The sequence below is a fragment of the Oryzias latipes genome, chromosome 15 (assembly GCF_053564925.1).
Source record: "Oryzias latipes strain Hd-rR chromosome 15, Olatipes_Hd-rR_3.1".
Taxonomy (NCBI): Eukaryota; Metazoa; Chordata; class Actinopteri; order Beloniformes; family Adrianichthyidae; genus Oryzias; species Oryzias latipes.
Window position 1 is genome coordinate 2947154 of NC_136251.1, and position 22175 is coordinate 2969328.

At 45.5% G+C, this 22175-nt stretch overlaps 2 protein-coding genes across 3 annotated transcripts; one reads left to right on the forward strand and one right to left on the reverse strand.

The window, feature by feature from the left end:
* Positions 1-121: 121 nt before the first annotated feature.
* fam98a (family with sequence similarity 98 member A) lies at positions 122-5899 on the reverse strand. Of its 2 annotated transcripts, none has more exons than XM_023963597.2 (8): positions 5741-5899; positions 3729-3877; positions 3496-3630; positions 2704-2885; positions 2364-2444; positions 2177-2293; positions 1219-1386; positions 122-1059 (listed from the first exon to the last, which is right to left on the reverse strand). In XM_023963597.2, exons 1-8 carry the CDS (start codon positions 5776-5778, stop codon positions 481-483), a joined length of 1449 nt encoding a protein of 482 aa, XP_023819365.1. In that variant the 5' UTR covers positions 5779-5899; the 3' UTR covers positions 122-480. The 2 variants fall into 2 exon arrangements, with proteins under 2 accessions (XP_023819365.1, XP_023819366.1); XM_023963598.2 differs by having other exon boundaries at positions 3758-3877; positions 5741-5882.
* An 8226-nt stretch (positions 5900-14125) lies between these two features.
* On the forward strand, positions 14126-21036 carry chchd1 (coiled-coil-helix-coiled-coil-helix domain containing 1). Its single transcript, XM_023963608.2, has 3 exons — positions 14126-14314; positions 20520-20638; positions 20787-21036. The coding sequence occupies exons 1-3, from the start codon at positions 14194-14196 to the stop codon at positions 20892-20894; spliced, it is 348 nt and encodes a 115-aa protein (XP_023819376.1). The 5' UTR covers positions 14126-14193; the 3' UTR covers positions 20895-21036.
* The last annotated feature ends 1139 nt before the right edge of the window (positions 21037-22175 follow it).

Genomic DNA, 22175 nt, shown 5'->3' on the forward strand with positions numbered 1-22175 from the left:
ATCACCGGGACATTCACACACATTCACACACGGGTGGAGCCACACTGGAGGTGAGGTGAGGTGAGGTGAGGTGTCTTGCCCAAAGTGTTTATTCATTCAAGTAAAGGAAATCAAACTCCACTCAGACAGCAACACTTTTTAATTGTTTGCTTGTCCGTGCGACCCCCCCCCCCGTGCACCACATTCCCAGGCGCTTCCATCTTTAACAGAAAATAATCCAGACTCATCTGAGGAGGGCAAACAGCAGCCCCCTCCAACCCCCCCGTCTCCAAACAAAAAGCGTAGACCTCAAACTTTGTGGGGGTGCAGAGGTCACTCTCAGAACCGCTCCTGCTTTTGGGTCCAACAATGAACAAGAACCCTCCCAGAAGGAGGTGCTTTAGCAGGCAGAGAATTTACACCCCCCACCCCCACCCCCTTCACCTATCCTTCACAGCGTCATCAGTCAAGGTGAGAGGATGGGGGCTCTCTTTGTCCCCCTCAGCTGTTGTAGTGTTTGCCCTGATTGAAACCGGCCTGGTTAAACTGTTGCCCCCCATGCTGAAAAAACTGTTCAAATTGACCCCCTTGACTGAAACCGGAGCCTCCTCTGCCCCCCCAACCACCACTTTGGCCTCCTCTGCCTCCTCTTCCACGTCCCCCTCGCCCTCCACGGCCCCCACCACGTTCCTGTTGCCAGCTTCCATCCTGGTGATAGTTGTCATGGTAACTGCCTCCTCTTCCGTGGTAACCAGGATCCTGGAAGGCCCCCTGTCCACCCCCCCCAGCTCCGTAGCTTCCTCTTCCCCCCGCATCATGATACCCGCCCCTTCCCCCTCCACTTCCCTCCCCCCAGCTGCCCTGCACTCTGCCCCCTCTACCTCCTCCTCCTCTGCCAACCCTGTCTTCATGGCCCCCTCCTGCTCTTTCATAGCCCCCTCTGCTGCCTCCGTGCCCACTCCCATAGTGTCCTCCGCCCTGGGGTGCATCTTGACGCTTCTGCCAGGAGGGCATCTCTGGGGGCGGGGGCTCAATCTCACAGGGTCTGCCCCCCCTGTCTGGCACTCGTCCCATCAGAACCTGGGGAGGGGAGGGGAGGGGTGGAGATGAAAGACAGTGACAAATGCTGTCAAGACTCCAGAAGAAGCTGTGGATCCAGCTGAGAGAATAAAACATTTAGGTGGGAGCTCTAGAGAAAGGTTAACCCCCCCCCGTTTTACAGGAGGAGTACTACCCCACCTTGTTGATCGCACAGGCCGTCTTCTCCCGGATCTTCCCACTGCTCGTTCTCAGGATCTTGGAGAAGTCCTGCCGCGCAGCCAGAAGATGAGCAACGGAGACGCTGCTCCTGACGGCGAGTACCGAGCGCAGCGGCTGGTACACCTGCCCCAGCTTCTCCGCCCGCACCTGCAGACACCACAGACAGCATGCAGGAGTTCTCTCCCCTTCAGGTTCAGAAAGCCTACCAGCAAATGCTTGACTATCAAGCTGCGTTCACACCAGCATCGGCAACGCGCATTCAAGCCGCCACTTCCCGTCAAAGTCCATGTAAACGCACGTGTCAGCGTGTTTCAGGCCTCCACATTCCAAACTCTCACGTTCACATGCAGTGAAGCAAGTTTTTAAAATCAGTTTTTGGGCTCTACGTACAAAACGCGTGGCCATTCAACACGTGTTGTTCCCAGCCAGAATCTTATGTCACTATGTCTTTCATCTCTTGGAATAGAGCTGTGAAAAGACTCAGGAGGTTTGCACCCCTCTATTTCACACCGCGCCTCTTCCAGCTGTGAGCAGATGCGGTGGTGTTGGGTGGTGACGGACCAGTGTGAAGCCCGCGTGCTAAACGTGGTCATAGAACACGTATGGAAGGAGGCCCGGCGCTCTGACAGGTCTGCCTCTAGGAACCCAGAGTGGGTGAATGAAAACCAAGACAAGAGGATTTTAGAAAACTTACTATTATGATTGTATTGACAAATATTGACAGGACAAAAACAAAGAACATAAACAAGTCTGTCCGTGTCAAGGAGCGTGGGGCTTGGATGTGTCATTTTTTTATCCTTGCACATTGTTTTTTATTCTGTTATTTGTCTGTAAAGTCTGCCCACTTCAGACAGAACTGATCAGAACGTCACATTGTTCCATAATGACAGTAAAGGCTTTCTGTTCTATTCTATTGGGGCTTTGTGTGGGCCGGTACCTTTGCTTTGTCGGACCAGCCGAAGGACTGCACCGTCACGTCCAGACGCTTCAGCAGCGTCTTCCTCCGCACCTCGTACTCGTTCACCAGCGTCTGGTTTATGGCCTCAATCTTTTCCTGAAAGAGCACAGAGCGGTTCACACGGGGAGGGAGCACGGCCCCCACGCTGAGGCGTCGCCTTGTTTACCAAGTGCACAGGTCCAAGCGGTCTCTTCAGCAGCGGCTCCCCCACGTGACCGGCCGGCACCCGACTCAGGGCTTCCTTCAGCTGGAAGAACAATGAAATGTCATTGTGGGTCACTGATGGTCAAATGTTCACACACAAAAAAAATCGCAGGAGGACAAGGTGCCGCGGGAGGACAAGGTGCCGCGGGAGGACAAGGTGCCGGAAGTCAGGCAGGGGAGGACATTTCTGTCAAACAGGTCCAGTTTGTCCTGCAGGATCACTTCTCCAGGCCATGACTGAGGACCATGTTGTGTTTGGATCAAGTCAACTTGAACAGAAATCATGCAACAGCTGGACTGACCTTCTTCTCAATGCCGGTGAAAAACTGGAACATGGTGATGTTGGCTGGAGGTTTGGACATGCTCAGGGCCACGCAGATCCCCTTCAGCTCCTGGAAGACGGGGCTGCCAGCCTCCTGGGCCTTCTTCTGAGGCTTGTTCACCAGGATCATCCTGGAGGCCTCCAGCTCTGACACCAGGAAAGCTGCAGCACAGAGAAGAAGGGCTTCAGGAAGCTGAGGGACTCAGCCTGAAGCAGGAAATGACAGAAGTCTGGCAGGTCATGTTGATTCTCACTGACAAGATGGAACCTTGTGTGTTTCAGTGCTTCACGTGTGCATCCACAGACTCTTCTACCTTCATTTACAAGGTACTTTTATGGGTTTAATGTTTCACGTTCTCCCTCCTCTGAAGACACTTTTAGATCTGAACAGCTTCATTTTCAGGTTTGGTACGGTTGATGGTTGACTGGTGACTGTAAATAGTCTGCTAGGTGGGAATGAGTGTGGTTGTATCTTTGTGATGGACTGATTCTGCCAGCGTGTAGCCCGCCTTCACCCCACAGTGACTGGGTTAGGCTCCAGAACCACATGACCGCAAAAATGAACGACTGCATGGAGGACTTCCACAGACGGTGAGCTTCAGGTCTGTTTCCAGCCAACACACCGACAGGAAAACAGGCTTTCTGGAAGCGTGGGCCAGCTGGGAACTTCACAGAGCCAGTTCATGTTTGGCTTTTAGGAGGTTAAGGAGCTCCACAGTAGAACCGGACCCTTGAGGGACAATGCCTGAAAGGGGGGGGTGCTGGAACGTACTTAGCAACAGCAGACAGTGGCTCCTGCTGAGGAACCTCTGCGTGACGTCTACAGCGGTGAGGGCGGGGTAGGGACAGGCCAGCTCGGACAGAAGACCGCTCATCTCCAGCTGGAAGCTGTCTGCCTCGGTAGGACCTGCGGCGCAAAGGGACAGCAGAGCCGTGTGACACAAACAGGAAGTGGATCTGCTCTGTAACAGGGACAAGTGGCTGGTCACAGGTCAATCGTCTCACAGTTGGTGGCGTGGACGTTCTCCTCCAACCTGCAGTAAAGTCGGAGCTCCGACACGATCCAGGCACAGACCTTGGTGAACTCTGGGGAAGCGGCCCCCCCGCAGACAGCTCTATCCAGGGTTCCTTCATCCAGCAGTGGACCCTGGTACCTGCAGGAACCACACTCGTGAACACGGCCCCTCCCAGCAGACTGCAGCTCTGATTGACTGTATGGGAGAACTGGACCGAGTGATGGAAAACCGCCTACCAGCTCCAACCAAATCAAGTTCATTCAGTCGCCATTTTTCCACAAAATGGACGCCACCATTTGGAACCAGAGGTCAGTAAACAGTGATTGGTCCGAGTCAGTATGCATCAATGTTTCTATGGCAACTACTCTAGCCAATCAGGAGTGAGCTTGTTGGAAGGCGACACCCATTCCACTGAGAGTGGGCTTGGGAGAATCTGGGAAACGTTTTGAACATATGAGGCGGGGCCAGGCGGGCCCCAAATGCTTTAACTGAGGCATCTGATTGGTCAGTTTATAACTTGAATAACTTGCAATAAAGAAATAATATCATCAAAAAAATTGGGGTATTGGCTTCTTCCTGTTTGGAACGCCAGGGGGGAGGGAGTCGCTCAGTCCAGTTCTACTATACAGTCAATGGTCCTGAGACCCAAAGAACAGGGATGAAGGATTTAACCCCATGAGTCGTCCTTCAGGGGGGACAAAAATGAAGTCTACTCTTCCTGGACAGGGGGAGAGTGAAAACCAAATTCAGACTGTTCATCTAATGATCACTTCTCCACAAAAAATAGTGTTCTTCTGTAAAGGAAAACAAGAATCTGAATTCTGGCATCAAACACAAACTGAAAGACATTTTTAGATAAAGAAACATTATTACTTTAGAGTCCCACTCCAATCATATTTTGATCTATTTTCAAGGCGTTCCCATTGGTCTTTTCATTCTGATTTTGCCATTTTAAGCCCCCATCTAAAAACCCGAGTCGTTTAATAGGCTGTGTCCGAATTCCCACCCTAACCCCTATATAGTGAGTTTGTCATTTGCATTGCTGTACGAATCTACAATTCCAAACTCCAGAGCCCTAGAAATCTCCCAGGAGTCTCTGCAAGAACCAGTGTGCATCGATGCTCACTAGATGGACGAATACAGACCACAATGCATTGTGTCGGAACTATTTTTGCCAAAGAAAAGGATTTTTTTTTCAAATAAACCATCAACGTTTTCATCTTCAGAAGACAGTGGACTCATAAATGATCGTCGCAAATCGCTCATATTAATTATGTTTTAACTTTGTATAATTGATGACGTCATATGTTTACATAAAAAAAATAGTGAGTGTTGTGTCTGAATTGGTTCTGAAACTCAGAGTACCACATAGTGCTGTACTATCTAGGTTTTCAGTAGTTAGGGTGGGAATTCGGACAGAGCCGTAGTTTCTGCAGAGCGGCAGGAGTTCATCAGAAATTCCCTCTGAGTTGTGGGTCGGACTGTTGGTGAGGAAGGAAATCTCTGCTGACTCTCCCACTAGCTTACAGCCCAACCTGACATTAGTGGTGCAACAAAAATAGTGATCAATAGTGGAGCAATCCATCTGTAAACACCACCATTATGATTGGAGTGGATCTTTAAAGTGTTTAAAGTATTTAATGTTTGATTTTCTCCTCGATATGATTTACATTGTTTTTTAAAGCAGCAGTTTGCCACGCCCCTGCTGCTGCTGCGTCATCCTTTCTGTAAACTAAGGATCATCAGAAAGAAATCGTGAACTTGTGCACACAGAACCAGACTCCGTGCGTCGGTTCCGGGTCAGGCTCCTGCCTGCGTCATCACGCTCGTGCTGACACGTTATACCCGAACCGGTCTGACACCGGTCCGGAGCTAACGGCTACTAGACCCGCCGCTTGTTCAGCTTCGGGGTCACGTTTGCTGTGCTGAGCGTGCTCACATGCAGCCGGGACCGGAAGTGCTCGTTTCCCTGCTCAACGTGAAACGAACCGCGAGACTCACCCCAAGTCCTCCAGAGACAGAAGCAAGTCGTTCTCCATCAGGCTGAATTCTGCCGAAGAACCGAACCGAGCAGCACCGCAGCACAGCTGCTTTTACCGGGACCTCCGCTCCTTTGGACTCGGTGTAAAGCTGCTACCACGGCGTCGTTACTGCCCCCTGCTGGCGCGGCGAAGAACAACACAACGTTAACTCAAGTCTGGCCAAACAGAATTTTTAAATGTTTACATTAAAGTAGTCACAAAATACAGGCAACTTTTGCCTGGCAGCAGTAAAAAAACAGATGTTCTTCATTTTTACATTTTTGGTGTATATCCATGTTTTTCGTTCTAATTTCTTTCAAACTACAAACTAGTCTCATCTGCTCATGAAAACTATATGATGGCCTGATATTAAAAAGAGCCACAATGCGTGTCCGTGTCACAGACATTTTCCGTTTAATTTATGTGTTTGTCGTGTTTTGTTCTTTCTACTTTATCCACCAACGTTATACAGCAAAGTGTTGGGGAAGTAGGTTTGATTCCCGGGGCGTGCAGTAAGCTAAAATCCAGTGGGTCTTCAGGCAAGAGCCTTCATGCTGCTGTCTATCAGGGTCTCCCTGTGCTTTAAAAGTACAGGTTTGTGTCAGGAAGGGCATCCGGCATAAAAATCTCAGCCAAATCACCTGTGGGAATCAGTGAAAGCTGATTCGCTATCGTGACCCCTGAAGGGATAAGCTGAAAGGTGAACAGCAACAAGAACTGTTTAGGTTTGATTGTGGGTCAAACCCGATGACAAGGTCGGGGACAAAGCAGCAAAGTCCATGGGTGACCTGATAGGACGCTCACGTTGTGGGTGTGGTCAACTTTGTGGGACAATACTGAGAAACTGCTATTGTTTGTCTGGGGTGTTTTCGTGTACTTTATTGACGGTCCCTGCCTGCCTCTGCAGATTCACATGCAACAACATCCAAGCTCAGGCAAATCCTATTTATTCATAAAACTCCAGCTGTTACTTGTGTTTTGCATCACCAGAAACATAAATAAACAGTTCATGCTGGTCAAAATTTAATACTTCTCTAACAATTTGGCCTGTAATATATGTGGATAAAGTCAGTAGGAAGAATAAGACAGTAGGGTAATGTCATGACGAACATAGAAACAAAATTACCGGTAATAATATCTGTGACAGAGAAACTGTCCATCCTTCTTCTTCTGCTCATCCGGGTCGAGGGGGCAGCAGTCTAGATGCCCAGACTTCCCTCAACCCGGCCACTTCCTCCAGCTCCTCTGGGGGGATCCCGAGTCGTTCCCAGGCCAGCCGACAGACATAGTCTCTCCAGCGTGTCCTGGGTCTTCCCGGGGCCTCCGCCCAGTAGGACATGCCCTGAACACCTCACCAGGGAGGCGTCCAGGAGGCATCCGGACTAGATGCCTGAGCCACCTCAACTGGCTTCTTTGGATGTGGAGGAGAAGCGGTTCTACTTCGAGCTCTCCGCGGGTGACCGAGCTCCTCCCCCTATCTCTAAGGAGCACCCAGCCACCCTACGGAGGAAGCTTATCTTGTATTCGGGACCTCGTACTTTGGGTCATGACCCAGAGCTCATGACCATAGATGATTATCGGAAGAAAGATGGACCGGTAAATTGAGAGCTTTGCTTTCGGGCTTTGTGGCTTCACCACAACACACCGATACAGCAACCACATAACTACGGACGCTGCTACGATCTGCCTGTCAATGTCATGCTTCCGGTCTTCCCTCACTCGTGAACAAGACCCCAAGGTATTTAAATTCCTCCACCTGGGGCAGGGACACTCTACCCACCCAGAGATGACAAACAACCTTTCTCCGGTCGAGAACCATGGCCTCAGATTTAGCGGTGCTGACCCTCATCCCAGTCGCTTCACACTCAGCTGCAAACCGCAATGCACGCTGGAGGTCCTGGCTTGATGAAGCAAACAGGACAACATCATCTGCAAAGAGCAGAGAGGAAATCCTGTGGTCTATAAACCAGACCCCCTCCGGCCCCTGGCTGTGCCTAGAAATTCTGTCCATAAAAACTGAACAGAACCAGTGATCATCTTCCTGTTAAAACTGAAGTGAAATATTTAGATATTTTAACAACAAAAAACCAACATGCAAGAAGCTCCCAAAACTTTAATCCAACGGTAGAAAGAGCACAGAGATTTATCATTAAGAGGAAGGGTTTTACTTAGCAAAGTAGAAGGAATTTCTCGCTTAACATTTGCAGCTTTGGCTTTACACATGGATGATAAAGTGATCAAAGAAACTGATGAAATGCTTTTTAATTTCATATGGAAAAAAAGAACACATCAAAGAAAAGTGTTCACATGAACTCCTATGACAAAGGTGGTCTTTAATGTCTTTATTGTTTTTTTACCTTTAATGACAATTTGAAATTATTTGAATGAAGAAACTTTTCATCAAAAAAATATTAGTTCTGGAATAACAAGGGCAGTTTATTTAAACACAAGTATTATATCATAGATAAAATACTTCCCTCTGGGAAGAGATACAGGAGCATCAGAACCCACACGAACAGACTGAGGAACAGCTTCTTCCCAAGAGCAGTGAGATCCACACACACCCCACACACACACACCCCATCACACAACTGGGTCAACGACACCCCCCTTCCCCCAGACTTAACATAACCCACTAACTCCTGTCAGCACACAGCTGACAATGCTCTGACTGTACTTTAAACTATGTACGCAATATTCATGCCGTGTGTGCAATATTCATTCTATATGTGGAATACCCACTCCAGTGGCGGTTTTTGATATGGGCGATGTGGGCGGTCGCCCAGGGCGGCACTTCATGGGGGGCGGCATCTGCCGTACCAGAGGCGTTACACATAATGTGCTACTTACTATATTCAAAGAGGAAGCTTGGAGCTTTTAATTTGAAATTGCTTCAGCAGCCGACACTGAATTCTTTCCAGTTTGACACATCAGACTGTTAAGAATGTCTTCCTCCTATTTGCTCTTCACACTTATGGTGCAAAAAAAATAAATAAAATAAAATAAAAAAAGAATACCTCAGAGTGAAACAACGTAAAACAGGCACATGAAAAGGAATTAGGCAGAACAAACATTCGTGCTCAACCCAATTTCGAAAAAAGCAGGCAATGGAGATTATTTCCCAGAATTCTTTGCTCCGACACAGCAGACCCGATGCGCACATGACCACCGCCCTCTGCTGCAAGACGCTTGCGGCCACACCTCTTTGCGGTAGTCTTTGGAACATTAGTCAAAAAACTCGAGAGGGGAGCGCAACTCACCGGTGGCTGGCTGAATCACACTAACAGGTGTGAGGGGAGTCTTTTTCTATCTGACAATCAACTCTGGGCCGCAGCTGCGCCTCCCGTCATAGAGATGGAGCCGCGTGTGTCAGAGGGAAGGGGAGGGGGAGGGGGGATGAGATCAGACCATTTTTTATGGATTGAGTTTTTTTGGAGGATTTCTGCTGTTGGTGTTGCACAAATTTAGGGAAATGCCAAATATTTTTGGAGTAATCCCACTGACGAGTTCTAAGATTTAGTCTTTAATGTATTATAAGACCTAAACATATTAATCACAATAAGTTTTATTTTTTAGATCTAATCCCTCTGATATGTTTCACAAAGACACACACAGGACGTCACACATTAAGAAATTATTGCTAAAAATAAAGCAGGAGTCCAGCTCTAAAAAAATGCTGAAAGAGCAAAAAAAATGGAATTATTTGATATATAATTTCTTATTAATATTTCCAGGCTTTCTTTGTTTTTTGTCCTGCAGCATGTTCATATTTGTATAATTTTGACAGAATATATTTATATGGAGAACAAAATATTACAAGTTATTTAAGGTTTAACTTGTGTTCCTGTTTTTATTCATATTTATGTTCAAAAAGTTCAGTTTAAAAGGTTTAAAAGTTTAGCTTTAGTGTGTTCAGTAAATGTTTATCTTCTTCGGCCCAAAACCTTAGGCGTGTTTTTAACTTAGGCCCCTGTGTGACTGAGTTTGACCCCCCTGTAATACGAGTCTAGAAAATTCATGCATTTTTTGAGTAAAATGGCTAAATAAAAGATAGGGAACACAGCAGGATGTTGTCAAATTTTGTATGTGTGTGTGTGTGGGGGGGGGGGGGCGCTGGTGGGGTTACTTGCCCAGGGAGTAAGTTAGTGTAGAACCGCCACTGACCCACTCATATGTGCAATATTCACCCCACTCTACTGTACAGTATTTATGTCTTATATAGCTGCTTATCCTTTGTTTTATTTTATTCTATCTTTTTATATTGTTGGAAGAGAGTTGCTGGAAAAAATTTCATTGTGCACTGCAGAATGATAATAAAGATTCTGATGATTCTGATACAAAATTGGTTTTGAAATAAGATTATTTTTGTGTATGAATAACAACCAGGGGTTAATTTTAACATATGAGGAATTTTTCTCTAGATTTAACATCCCTGTTCCCCCGTTGAATACGCTAAAGTGTTTGGAGCTGGTTCCTCTGGCTTATGCATGCTTTTTAAATTTCAACAGAGTTAATGCTGAGGATATTCTCTGCTATTAATACTCCTGTGGGGAAGTTATGTCTGTCCAGTTATCTCAGGAAAAACAAGAAATCCAGAAGAGCATAGTTGCAAATGAATGTTGTACCTCAGAGCATGTCTTTTGTAGAAGATTTTTCATGGAAGGAGGTTTGGCAAACCCCGTAATAAATTAATTTTCACCAATAAGGTAAAAGAAGTTTCTTTCTGGATTGTCCCAAGAGTTTACCCTGCTTCATTTTTCATTCGGATCATCCGGGTCTTTCCCAACCAAAAACCCTGGATGACCAAAGAGGTCAGGTTGCTCCTAAAAGGCTGTGACACTGCCTTTAGGTCAGGGAACAAAGACCTGTACAGGACCGCCAGAGCCAACCTGAGGAGAGGGATCAGGAAGGCCAAGTTGGACTACAGAAGGAAAATAGAGGACCACCTCTCCAACAACAACCCTCGGCAGGTGTGGCAGGGACTACAACCGCTGACCAACTTCAGGGGACAGACCAACACCGTGGCACACTCCAGCGCTGCACTAGCAGAAGAGCTGAGCGCGTTCTTCTCACGCTTCGAGACCACATCACTGCAGTCTGAAGTCCCATCACCTCAGCCTCACTCTGCTTCCAGCTCTGAACCACTGACTGTGCAGACACAGGACGTGGCACGGATGTTCAGCAGGGTAAACCCCAGGAAAGCGGCGGGACCTGATGGAGTTTCCGGGAAGGTTCTGCGGGCCTGCGCCGACCAGCTCTCCCAGGTCTTCACAAAAATCTTCAACCTGTCACTAACTCAAGCTTCCACCCCTGCTTGCCTGAAGTCATCCATTATCATCCCGATACCCAAAAACTCGTCATCCACAGCCTGCCTCACGGACTACTGTCCAGTTGCACTCACCCCTGTCATCACCAAGTGTCTGGAACGGCTGCTCCTGGGACACATCAAAGACTCCCTCCCTCCAGCCTTCGACCCCCACCAGTTTGCTTACAAAGCAAACAGATCAACAGATGATGCCATATCCATCACCCTCCACACTGCGCTGAGCCACCTGGAACACAGAGACACCTACGCCAGGGTGCTCTTTGTGGGCTATAGCTCACTTCAGGGCCACCGTACTCACCTGTTCCTGGATCAAAGACTTCCTTACAAACAGACCACAGACAGTCAAACTTGGTCCCCACTTCTCCTCCACCCGGATGCTGAGCACAGGCTCCCCACAGGGATGTGTGCTGAGTCCTCTGCTGTACACACTGTACACAGCAGACTGCAGACCAGCCCACACCAGCAACACCATAGTGAAGTTTGCAGACGACACTACTGTGGTGGGGCTGATCTCTGGAGACGACGAGACGGCCTACAGAGATGAAGTCCGGAAACTGTCCAGGTGGTGCTCCTCTGGTCCAGGGGTGCTTGGACATCACTGCCAGCAAGCAGCAGATGTCCTCCTAGCACCCTACCTGCCAATTTTAACCGCACCTTAGACGTTTAGGGCCCCTTGGTGGGGAGGGTGAGGGGACATCACTGTGAGTAATCAGGAGATGTCCCCTCAGTGCCCTACCCGCCAATTTTAACTGCACCCCCCTTAGTACACACACCCCTTCCCCCTCAAAATATACACTCCAACACATAACACACACACATGCACACACACACCCCCACAAACACACATACACGCACACACACATTTTGCAAGGAAGGTGGGACCTAGGACCTTCTGTCCCCTACCCCTTCTCTGGTGGGGGGTACGGGTCCCTTGGCGGCGGCTGCCGTGTCCCCTGTGTGCCAGTCTCCTGGGCCCGGCGGTGCTCTCTCCGCTCAGGGGGGGTTCACATTACACCTGAGCCGGGGGTGTCCGTGTCCCTGGGGGTGGGTTCTGGTCCTTGCCCCTGGGCCCCGCCAAACTTCCAGCAGTGGCCGAGCCTGGTCGGGCCATGTTTACAACACCCCTTGTGGGCCCCCCTTTTTCCCAGGGGTGCTCCCCTCCGGGGTGGGGGTGGCTGGCCCCTGCCTTGCTCCTCCCTGGACCAACCGTGGGCCGGGTGTGTGGCTGCCTGGAGTGCGGAGCGGGTCTCCCTTGGGGGGTCCTGACTCGTACCTGGGGTTGGGGCGGGGGGATGCCCGGAACTCCTGGGTGGTGATGGAGTGCTTGTCTGGGGCTGTGGGTGCCCTTCTCAGGTGGGGCCCTGCGTTGGGCTCTCCCGGTGCGGCGGGGGGGCTGCTCTCCTGGTTGGGCTGGGGCGCCGCTCTCTTTCCCCCGTGCTTCCCTGCTCTCTGGCTCTGGGGGCCTCGCGGCGGTCCTGCTGGTCCTGGCCTGGGTGGCGGATTTGGTCGCCCGGGGGGCGGTTGTCCCCTGCCTGCTGCCGTGTAGCATTGGGGGGTTCCGGCTGCCGCTGCTGCTGCGACGGGGGTCTGGGTGTGGGGGTGGCTGGGCGCTCCTCCTCCTTCTTTTCACATTCCTCCATCCATTTTAGAAGAACATAAACACTCACCTGAGCACAGGTGTTAGCTCACCTTTGCACTTATAGTTTGCATGATTGAATGAATGAAAGATCTCACACTAGTTGGTTTAAAGGCATAGGTATGCGTGTGTGAACACTATCTGTTTTGTGTACATGTTGACATGTGGACATTTTTACAGCTAGCAGGTGTGTTGATAACATTTCAGTGTGTGTGTGGACAGGCCCCGCCCTCAGGAGCTGCTGGTAACCTTCTACGGCTCAACCATTGAGAGCATCCGAACCAGGGCAAACAGACTAAGAAACAACTTTTTTCCACAGGCAATTACCATACGGAATACACATACCTCCACCAACCACACCTCACTCTGACTTTTACTTCAATGCGTGCAATATCCTGACTGTGCAATAACCGGGCCACTGTGCAATAACTCAATATTTATTATGCTGTGCTCACAGCAACTCATCTCATTCCATTCTATTTTATCCACAAATATTTAATATTTAACAGTTTCTGTACATATTGTTAATTTTTTGTTAAGAGTTGTAAATACAGTATTTCTATTTCTATTCTATTTTATTTTTATTTTTTAGTTAACTTCTTCACTCCAAGGCTGCTGCAATTTCATTGTATCCCCATGTACAATGACAATAAATGATTCTGATTCAAAGTAGATTTTGATTAAAAATGAGTAAATCTTTTAGTTTTTGCTGTAATTCCCCTAAACCAGTTATCCGTCTTTTCTGATGTTGTCCTCAGGTTAAAGTGTTTTGGCAGAACATTTGTGATTTAACTCATGACTAAATTGATGCTTGTTTTGGAAGGATGTCCTGTTGGGTCTCATATCTGGTTTGCCCTTAATAAATCTCTTGCTTATTTTGGCCCAATATCATATCCACAAATGTAAATTCTCTGGACGGAAACCTTATTTTATTGTGTTCGTTTCTGAGTTCAATTTGTATATTGATCGTATCTGTAATTCTGAGACGCTAAAAGCAATCAAAATCTTGTCTCATAGTTAAAGATTGAATATTTTGTCGTAAAAAACAAATCCCCTGGTTTATTTCTAATCTTGTTTTATCTTATATGTGTCTTTGATGTTTGTAATTGTTCCCTTATTGCATAACTGAATGTGAAACTCTGTAAAATGAAAAAATGTGCAATAAAGTTTGTCGGGAAAAAACAATGTGTTCCTGATGGGATCTATCTATCTATCTATCTATCTATCTATCTATCTATCTATCTATCTATCTATCTATCTATCTATCTATCTATCTATCTATCTATCTATCTATCTATCTATCTATCTATCTATCTATCTATCTATCTATCTATCTATCTATCTATCAAGTTGCTCAGTTTCCCTCCAGTCCAGCAGGTGGCAGCACTGCAGTGTCAGCAGACAGTGACCGCAGCACGGCTGCTGTCACTCCGGTAGTTCCGGTACATTTGTCCGCACCAGCAGCGGGGAGATGTCGGCCCAGGAGAAGGTTAGACTGCTGCTCAGCCGGCAAAATGGAAAACCGGTCCTTAAGCCGAACCGAGCCCTGGTACTGAAAGACGCCGTGGCGATTCGCAGACCCCGGAAAGGCGGTAAGGGAATAGCAGGCGCAAGACTTTCCCTCGCGAGCCAGCTAGTGATGTTTGTGTTGTTGTGCTTTTCTGTACCGCCGTGAAGTTAGTTTTAGGTTGGATCATGTTCCACAGACATTCAGCGCGGATCTCCAATGGGGTCTCTTAGGGACCATCAACAAATTAACAAGTGCATGAGATGGAGAAGATTTAAGATCACACCCAAGAAGACTTTGCAAAAAGAATTAAATTCCTACTTCATTTCCTCATGTTGTGTCTAAACAATCTTATTTATTTTGCAATGTTTTAATAAGAAAAGCTTTGCAATCATAGATGCTCAATGTTTTATAAGAAAACTGATTTGAAGTAAACATTTGTTTTTTTTTTCAATAGCTTCCAAATCGTGTGAGCTAATGATTCCAAATATATTCAGAATTATGGCTCCGACATACTAGTACACACAAAAATCTAACTTGAATTTTTATATAAAACCTCCAGCAATTAGCATGTGAATTCTGTCCATTTTTTTCAATTGCTCCCAAACCACATGACCCAAAAAGAGGAAACCTATGCCAAAATGTGGTACTGACATCCCTACAGTGGACACAACGCTTTATTTTGCAATCAAAGATGATAATAATTTAATATGGATTTTTATGACACTGACACACATACTCATTCTACAACACCTACATAGTTAGTTCATTAGAAAGTAGTTAGTTGTTACTGTTATTTGTTAATATTGCGCTGTAATTATAAATTGTATTCATTGGCGCCGCGGCCGCCGTGGGGATTTTGTGTTCGTTGGCGGGGGTGGGGGTGGGGGGTTGACCGTCTCCTGCTGCTTCATCACCTCGGTGATCAAAAATCCCACACCGTCACAGCTCTAGTTTATATCTTGTGGGACACCAAAAACAATGGGACTTCTCCAGTACCAATAGCAGAACCGTTGAGGTCAGATCTTACGGAGACTGCGGTCTTGAAGAATGTTGCCCCGGGGTTCGTTCAATACCGGGGCTCGGTACCCATCGCTAGGAAAGGGGCACGGTGGAGAACAATCACCGAAGCGGTCGCTTTGCATATAGCCAAAGACACGGTACCCATATTTACCGTGGATAAGACGGTGTTTATTAATTTAATTAAAACCTTAGAGCCCAGATATGAGCTGTATGTTAATCCTTTAGAAAATGGTGCTACTCTCAAGGTGAATGTTGGTCTCCTTTTAGTCTAGACTACAAAGTGTGACTTAAACACAGCTGGGACTTTGATTCCAAGAGTGTGTTCATTTATTTATTATTCATCCCTCATTATTCATCTAGTTTTTAAAAATAAAACATGGTTTAATACAGCTGGTTTTAACCCTAAGCCTCCACTTAACCAGTTTGTGTAAATAAGAACGAACTCTGAAAGAGTGACAGAACCAGTGTTACAGAACTGGTGTTACTCCAAAAACTTTGGCCTGCCCCAGGGGAGGGGTTAGTCCAGTTCTCTTATACAGGCAGCTGTATAAGAGGCCCTAAGTGTGGAAGCTTTGACCAGCGGCGCCTCCAGAAATTTGTCATGGGGGTGGCCGGTCGGGGGCCACTTTAAATCTTGGGGTAGCACTTAAAAAGCATGAGCTATATTTTTAAAATTCCTTCTACTAAACGTAGTAAAACAACCTTTAGAAAACTATCAGAAAGTGAAATGCCTACTGATATATTTTGATTTATTGTGTTTATATTTAAAGCATAGGTGTGTCTGCTTGGGCTGTTCGGGAGATTTCTATAATGAACAAAAAGTCAAATCAGTTGTTCTGAAATAATAATAATAATACCCTTCCATGGTAATTATTAATTAAATCTGAAGACATTTCTATTCAGACTAATAAACATGAAACAGTTTTATTATTAGGGTAACATAATTCTAACTTCACCAGTTGGTCCAGGAACAGGTGGAGCTCCTGCTTATGCGGAGTTCTGCCTTGCTTCTCTGACCAATGATGCTGACTGTCCCTCCTCTGATGCCGTCTCATCTTTGTCTTCCTCATCATCCTCTGTCATCTGAAGATCTGTCATTCATGCTGCTCTGTCTCATCTTCCTCCTCCTCACTACTCCTCTGTTGCTCCCCTACCATCTCTTTCGCTCCTTCTGCTGTACTTTAGAACTGAGACTGGTTCTTTGGTTTAACCCGCTCTGGAGGCTCTGAGGGTTTGAACGCGGAAGTGAACCCCGAAAGAAAATCCGCCTCATCCAGCGGCTCGTCTTTAGTTTTAGATGTCTGCACACGCAAAGGCAGCAGGGAGGGGAGGGGGTGTGGGATCAGAGCGACTCGCCGCCTGCAGGCTGTGCATTTGGGATGAAATGCACAACTGATGCTACCACAGTTTATTGTGGCTAGTGGGGGGGCTAGTGGGGTGGCCAGGTTCGGCCAGGTGGCTTTGACACCTATAAAAGGCTTCATCTCACCATCACTACCACAAACGTCCAGACCTCTCCAGAGCCGGAGTGGCCCGCTTTTCTGTCTGAGGTGGAAACCATAGACTTCAGTCACAGGACAGACGGGTACGCTCTGGGCTCCTCTCACTATTGTAGCCAATTGTTACATCATCTGGTGTCTTCCTCCCAGAAGAGGGCTAAAGTGTCGTGCAAACACACTCACACAGCCCAGCTGACAAGGGAAATGTTCCGTACAGTGGCCGAGACCTGCCATAGAAGCAAAAAAAAAACAAGTGTGCAAACAAAAAAACCTCTGCAAATAAAAAGAAAAACTACAAATAAAATAAATGCAGGTGCATCCAAATAAAAAAAGGCCCCACAGAATAGAGTATTGAGGATGGTTTTTGTGGTGGAGGATTTTAGCCGTCAGTTGTGTTTTGTTCCAGGCTCTCAGTAAGTGTTGGTTGTTTCTTCTGGGGCAGACTCAGCTCCAGAGTGAGACCATGTGGTGATACATGGAACTAGTAAAAGTACAGAACAAGATCCTCCTGTCGTCAGTGGTCTACTGAGGGTTTCTCTGTGTTAGCCGACGTTTAGCCAATAAAGGTTTATATAGCCTGCTGTTCACTGCAGAAGGGGCTCACATCAACAAACACTCCTTTCATTTAAAATGGCTTCAACATTTGTCCAATCATGACCTGGTGAGGGAGGAGGGCAGCAAAACAAACACTTAAGAAATGTGGTGGACACAATTAAAGACAAAAGTAAGAAATGCCACTAAAAAAACACTTTAAATTGAATTTTCATGTACTTTTCATTTGTTTTCCAAATTGTACTTCAGTTCTTTCTCCTTTCCACATCTTCAAACTCGATAAAATGCTGTTTTATTTGTATGGATTTTGATTGGCACCTGCATTTTTATTTATTTGTAGCGTTTTTTTTTAAACTTGCAGCAGCATATCTTGTTTTTTTGCAGAGTTTATTTTTGTTTGGACACCTAAGGCCTGTTGCACAAAAGTAGGATAAGGGATTAAGCCAGGATATCTTGGTGATCCTGGCTCAATTGATCCCCAATCCGGTTGCACTAAAGCTGGATGGGGGCAGGAGGATATGTTATGGTATAAATTACCATGGAGATTTATTCTGTGGAGCTAGCCTGCTCCAGACCAGGCTAAATTCCAGGATCTATTTAATCTCATCCCTAATATCAGTCAGCAGTCGCCACAAATGGAAACCAATAGTTATTTCGTTGCTCACTATACATTGTTATCACATATAACTAGACCCACTGTCATTATTTAAACGTTTGTGAACATTAATTTCAATAATTCTGGATGAATAATGAGTTTTAGATGATGTTGCTATCATTAGATAATTTACAGTTTCCCATAGACTATAAGGCTATATATAAAATGATAGAATATTAGGGCCACAGAGGGAAAAAAAGACAAGTCATAATATTGTAACCAGTTGTTTTAAAGGAGGATAGTTGTTAAAATGACAGATGTGGGGCATTTGGTGAAATTGTCCTTCAGTATGGTTTCATTAACGAAGACATGCTGATGTGCCAGAAAACGAAGTATCACATTGTCATAACGATCAAAACTGTAAAAAGAATATGTTGCTTTTCTGCAGAAAGAACCAGTCTCATAAATTTATGACTATCCTTTTTTCCTTAGTGGGGCCCTAGTACTCTGTCATACAAAATAATACACATTCCATTAAAATATGAAAACACAATGTGTAACATTATGTTCCTTTATTGAATAAGGACAAAACAAAGCAGGTAAACTACACTCAAAAAACGTTCACTTTGAATGAAAAAATTATGGAAATGATTTCCACATGATTAGACAGCGTTACTTGAACAAAAATGAGTCATATTGGTCCTACTTAATGTACTTAGGTTTAAACTAATAAGTTTAAGTTGATTCAATCTAAATACTGCAGTTGGACTAGGGCTGCACGATATGAGGAAAACTTGCGATATGCGATATTAGTGATCAATATTGCGATAACGATAAATTTGCGGTAAATAAACAAATAGAAAAATAAACAAAAACATCATTCCCATTTCATTGCAACAGTTTAAAAATTATACTCCAAATGACCCTCATCGACATGGGGGACAAACGTCAGGGTGGCTAACCCTGGTCCTCAAGAGCCTCAACCCTGTCTGTTTTCCAATTCTCCCTAGACTGCTCGATAATGATAACCAAAATCAGGTGTGTTCAGTCAATCAGGATGTGAAATCACTTGAGTCAGCCAATCAACAGCAAGCTGGTTAAGGAGAGCTGGAAAACAGGCAGGGTTGAGGCTCTTCAGGACCAGGGTTAACATAATAGGCCTCCATCTGATTGGTCAACAATGGGAAGGCGTCCATCTGATTGGTCAAAGCATAAAGGGATTTATTTGATTCGTTAAATGCTTCAAGCTGCTAGAAGATTGTTTTAACACATTTTGGGTTTGCGATTTATTGCGATATTCGCCATCTTTTGCAATATGCATATTGCAGAGCTGGATATTGCGATAACGATAAATTTGTGGTATATTGTGCAGGCCTAAGTTGGACCCAACTTTAAATTAATATTGTTGCTCACTCTCAAAAGATAAAAGTTGATCCAACTTAATTGAATCACTTCAATTGGTCACACCTCATTAAATTAAGTTTATTCAATTTAAATTTGTATGACTACTTAACACAATTTATGTTGATATAACTTAATTTTTTGCTTTAATTTTATTTATACATCTGACATTGATAATGTTTTCCAAATTTACAACCAATGGGTCTTTTAATTTTCACATCAAAGACATGAATTACGCAGCAAAATTCCACGTCACAAGACAGGAGCTCAAATAACGCGAATTCTGTTTTACATGAACATTTTACCGCACAAGGGGGTTGGTCATCACCTTCTACCAAACTCTAACTCATGGTGCAGAAAAGAAATAACCATAACAGTTTAAATCACTAGTTAAAACAGAGTAAAACAGCTAGACAATAAAACCCATGGACAAAAACTCACACTTAGACCCCAATCTGCCCAGATAGACAAAGAAAATGGTATCCCACAATTCCTTGCGATTACTAATGTATCCAATTTAATGGTATCATGTTGGATCAACATGATTGAAATTAGTAACTTTTAAATGGATTATTTTTATGTACAATCAACATGATTCATTCACGTAAGATTTACAAACATAACATTTTCTGGTTGAAATGACAAATTACATTTTCATAAACTTAATTGGCTGGTAATTTATTTTAAATTCTTTTTGAGTGTGCTTTGTCACTGTGGCGGTGTTGCCTTAATTATATCTTTTACCTCCTCGTATGCCTCCATGAGGATTTGTGCTTCCGACGGGGAAAGGTACGCGGCTCTAGTTGCCATGGTGAATCAGTTTATCTGTGATCTGTGGCGGGGTCTGTTTGAGTGAGCCGTGAGCGCGCACCTATCCAGGATTGGTTACACCTGGCTTAATGAATCCGTGTCTGCTCATCCTGGCTTGGTCTTTGTGCAACCGATTAAGCCTGGACGCACATGTTTTGGCATCATTGAGCTCAGCTCAGTCATTTATCCCGGATGTCTTAATTTTACTTTTGTGCAACAGGCCTCGATTTATTCGCTTCGATTTCGGATTTCTACATGTCAGAAACCAAATCCACACAGAAGTGCATCATGCATGCTTACTTCAGTTCTAAGTAGAAAATTCAAGATCCACCGTTTTCTGAAAAAGTTTGTCCAACCAATCAAAGGAACTGAGCAGACACAGAGCAGACTGTCCACCTTTGTGTCCACAGAGGCCACCTGCATCACTGAGATGTCCGTCCTCATGGCCTGCTGGAAGCAGAATAACTTTGTGGATGCCCTGTGCTCCACTGAGATCAGCAGCTTCTACACTTGTGTGTCCAAAGCTCAGGTATGTTTCTGCTTCTGCGGGTAAGACGGGGCTCTGCCGTCCTGCCTTCATGTCACCTTTAGACGTGACGCTGATCACATACTGATCATCAGCAGGTCAAAGTTCATTTCCATGACGACAGTAAGAAGGAGTTGTCTCTCTTCCTCAGGAAGCGATGAAGAATCAGTCAGAGCAGAGTCTCCATCAAGGACGTCTACCTCCAAAACAAGCCCTCACCCTGCTGAAGAGGTTCCCCAACATTCAATCGGAGATCTAACCTGTCACGTGCTCACCGCCAGGGCGAAAGGACCGAAGGCGGGGCTTCTATGATCGGGTTTAAGGTGTTGAGCCTGGTCAGCTGTTGTATGACTGAGATTTTGTGAATTTGTAATAAATGTATAATAAATTGGTCAGCCAAACTATCGTCTCTCACTGCTTCACTGAGTTACAAGCTTGTCTTGAAGATGACGCCCATCATTCTCCAGCTGTGATGCTCAGATCAGGCTGAAGGCCGTCTGCTAAAGAGATGCTGAATAGTAACTTCAGAGCAGGCGGATGGCGTGCATGCATGTCAACACGGCGGCACAAGCGAACAGCAATACCCCCAGAAAGTAAAGAAAATGCACAGGACACACTAATTTTGAGGCCCCCCCAGAGGAAGTGGTCGGGGAGAGGGAGGTCTGGGCATCTTAGCTTAGACTGCTGCCCCGTGACCTGGTTCTGGTTGAGTGGAAGAAGATGGATGGACGACATGTGATGTCGTTTGGTGAGGCCAACCCAGACGGCGTATGCGCAATGTTTACTGCAGCATGGAAAGTATTCTTTGAGTTTGAGATAACCAGACCACGTTATTTAATGTGGTGACTTGTCTGTTTTTGCAGATTTTTGTTAGATCGCTTCTTCTTGTTGCCACAGTGATACCTGACGGTCAAAGAAATGGGCTCAGAGGAGAAAGTCTGTGATCTCAAGAATCTGCAGACGCACAAATGTGCCCATAAGGAAAACATATGGTTATGTTCATAACTGGATGAAACCAAAAATCACTGAATACTTTATAAACAAAAGGTAAACATTTGAACATGTATGAGATTGTTTTCATGAACAGGACGCACTGTACATGCTCAAATTCAAATTAATTTTATTTATATAGCACCTTTCATGACGAGAGACGGCTCAAGGTGCTGTACATAAAAACAAATGCAATAAAATACATTAAATTAGCCCCGCGCAAAAAATACACAAAGACAAACAACAGTGGAAAATAAAGAAATAAAATACAGAGAAACCAGAATAAAGAGAAACCAGAAGGCGCCGTCTGCCCTGTCCTCCTATTGGCAGGGGTGTCAGCATAGACCCAAACACCCCAGCCGAGGGGGAGAAAACACTCGTAAACAGAAATAAAATAAATATGTGGTAAAATATCATAAAAAGGATACAAGTAAAATTCTAGATTGAACAGATATGTATATGATAAAATGTCATAAAATACGAGAATAAATTTTTTTTTCTAGATTAAGCAAATAAAAGGATAAAATGATTTGATAAAACAACATAAAAA

Bases quoted from the DNA above. Each gene is read 5' to 3' on its own strand.
- fam98a (XM_023963597.2), bottom strand. From the start codon at position 5,778: ATGGAGAACGACTTGCTTCTGTCTCTGGAGGACTTGGG. The intron at 3,878-5,740 runs GTGAGTCTCGCG...TGGTTCCTGCAG, and splicing joins CTGTCTCTGGAGGACTTGGG to GTACCAGGGTCCACTGCTGG. The intron at 2,445-2,703 runs GTCAGTCCAGCT...TTGTTCTTCCAG, and splicing joins TCACCGGCATTGAGAAGAAG to CTGAAGGAAGCCCTGAGTCG.
- chchd1 (XM_023963608.2), top strand. From the start codon at position 14,194: ATGTCGGCCCAGGAGAAGGTTAGACTGCTGCTCAGCCGGCAAAATGGA. The intron at 14,315-20,519 runs GTAAGGGAATAG...TTGTGTCCACAG, and splicing joins TCGCAGACCCCGGAAAGGCG to AGGCCACCTGCATCACTGAG. The intron at 20,639-20,786 runs GTATGTTTCTGC...TCTCTTCCTCAG, and splicing joins CTTGTGTGTCCAAAGCTCAG to GAAGCGATGAAGAATCAGTC.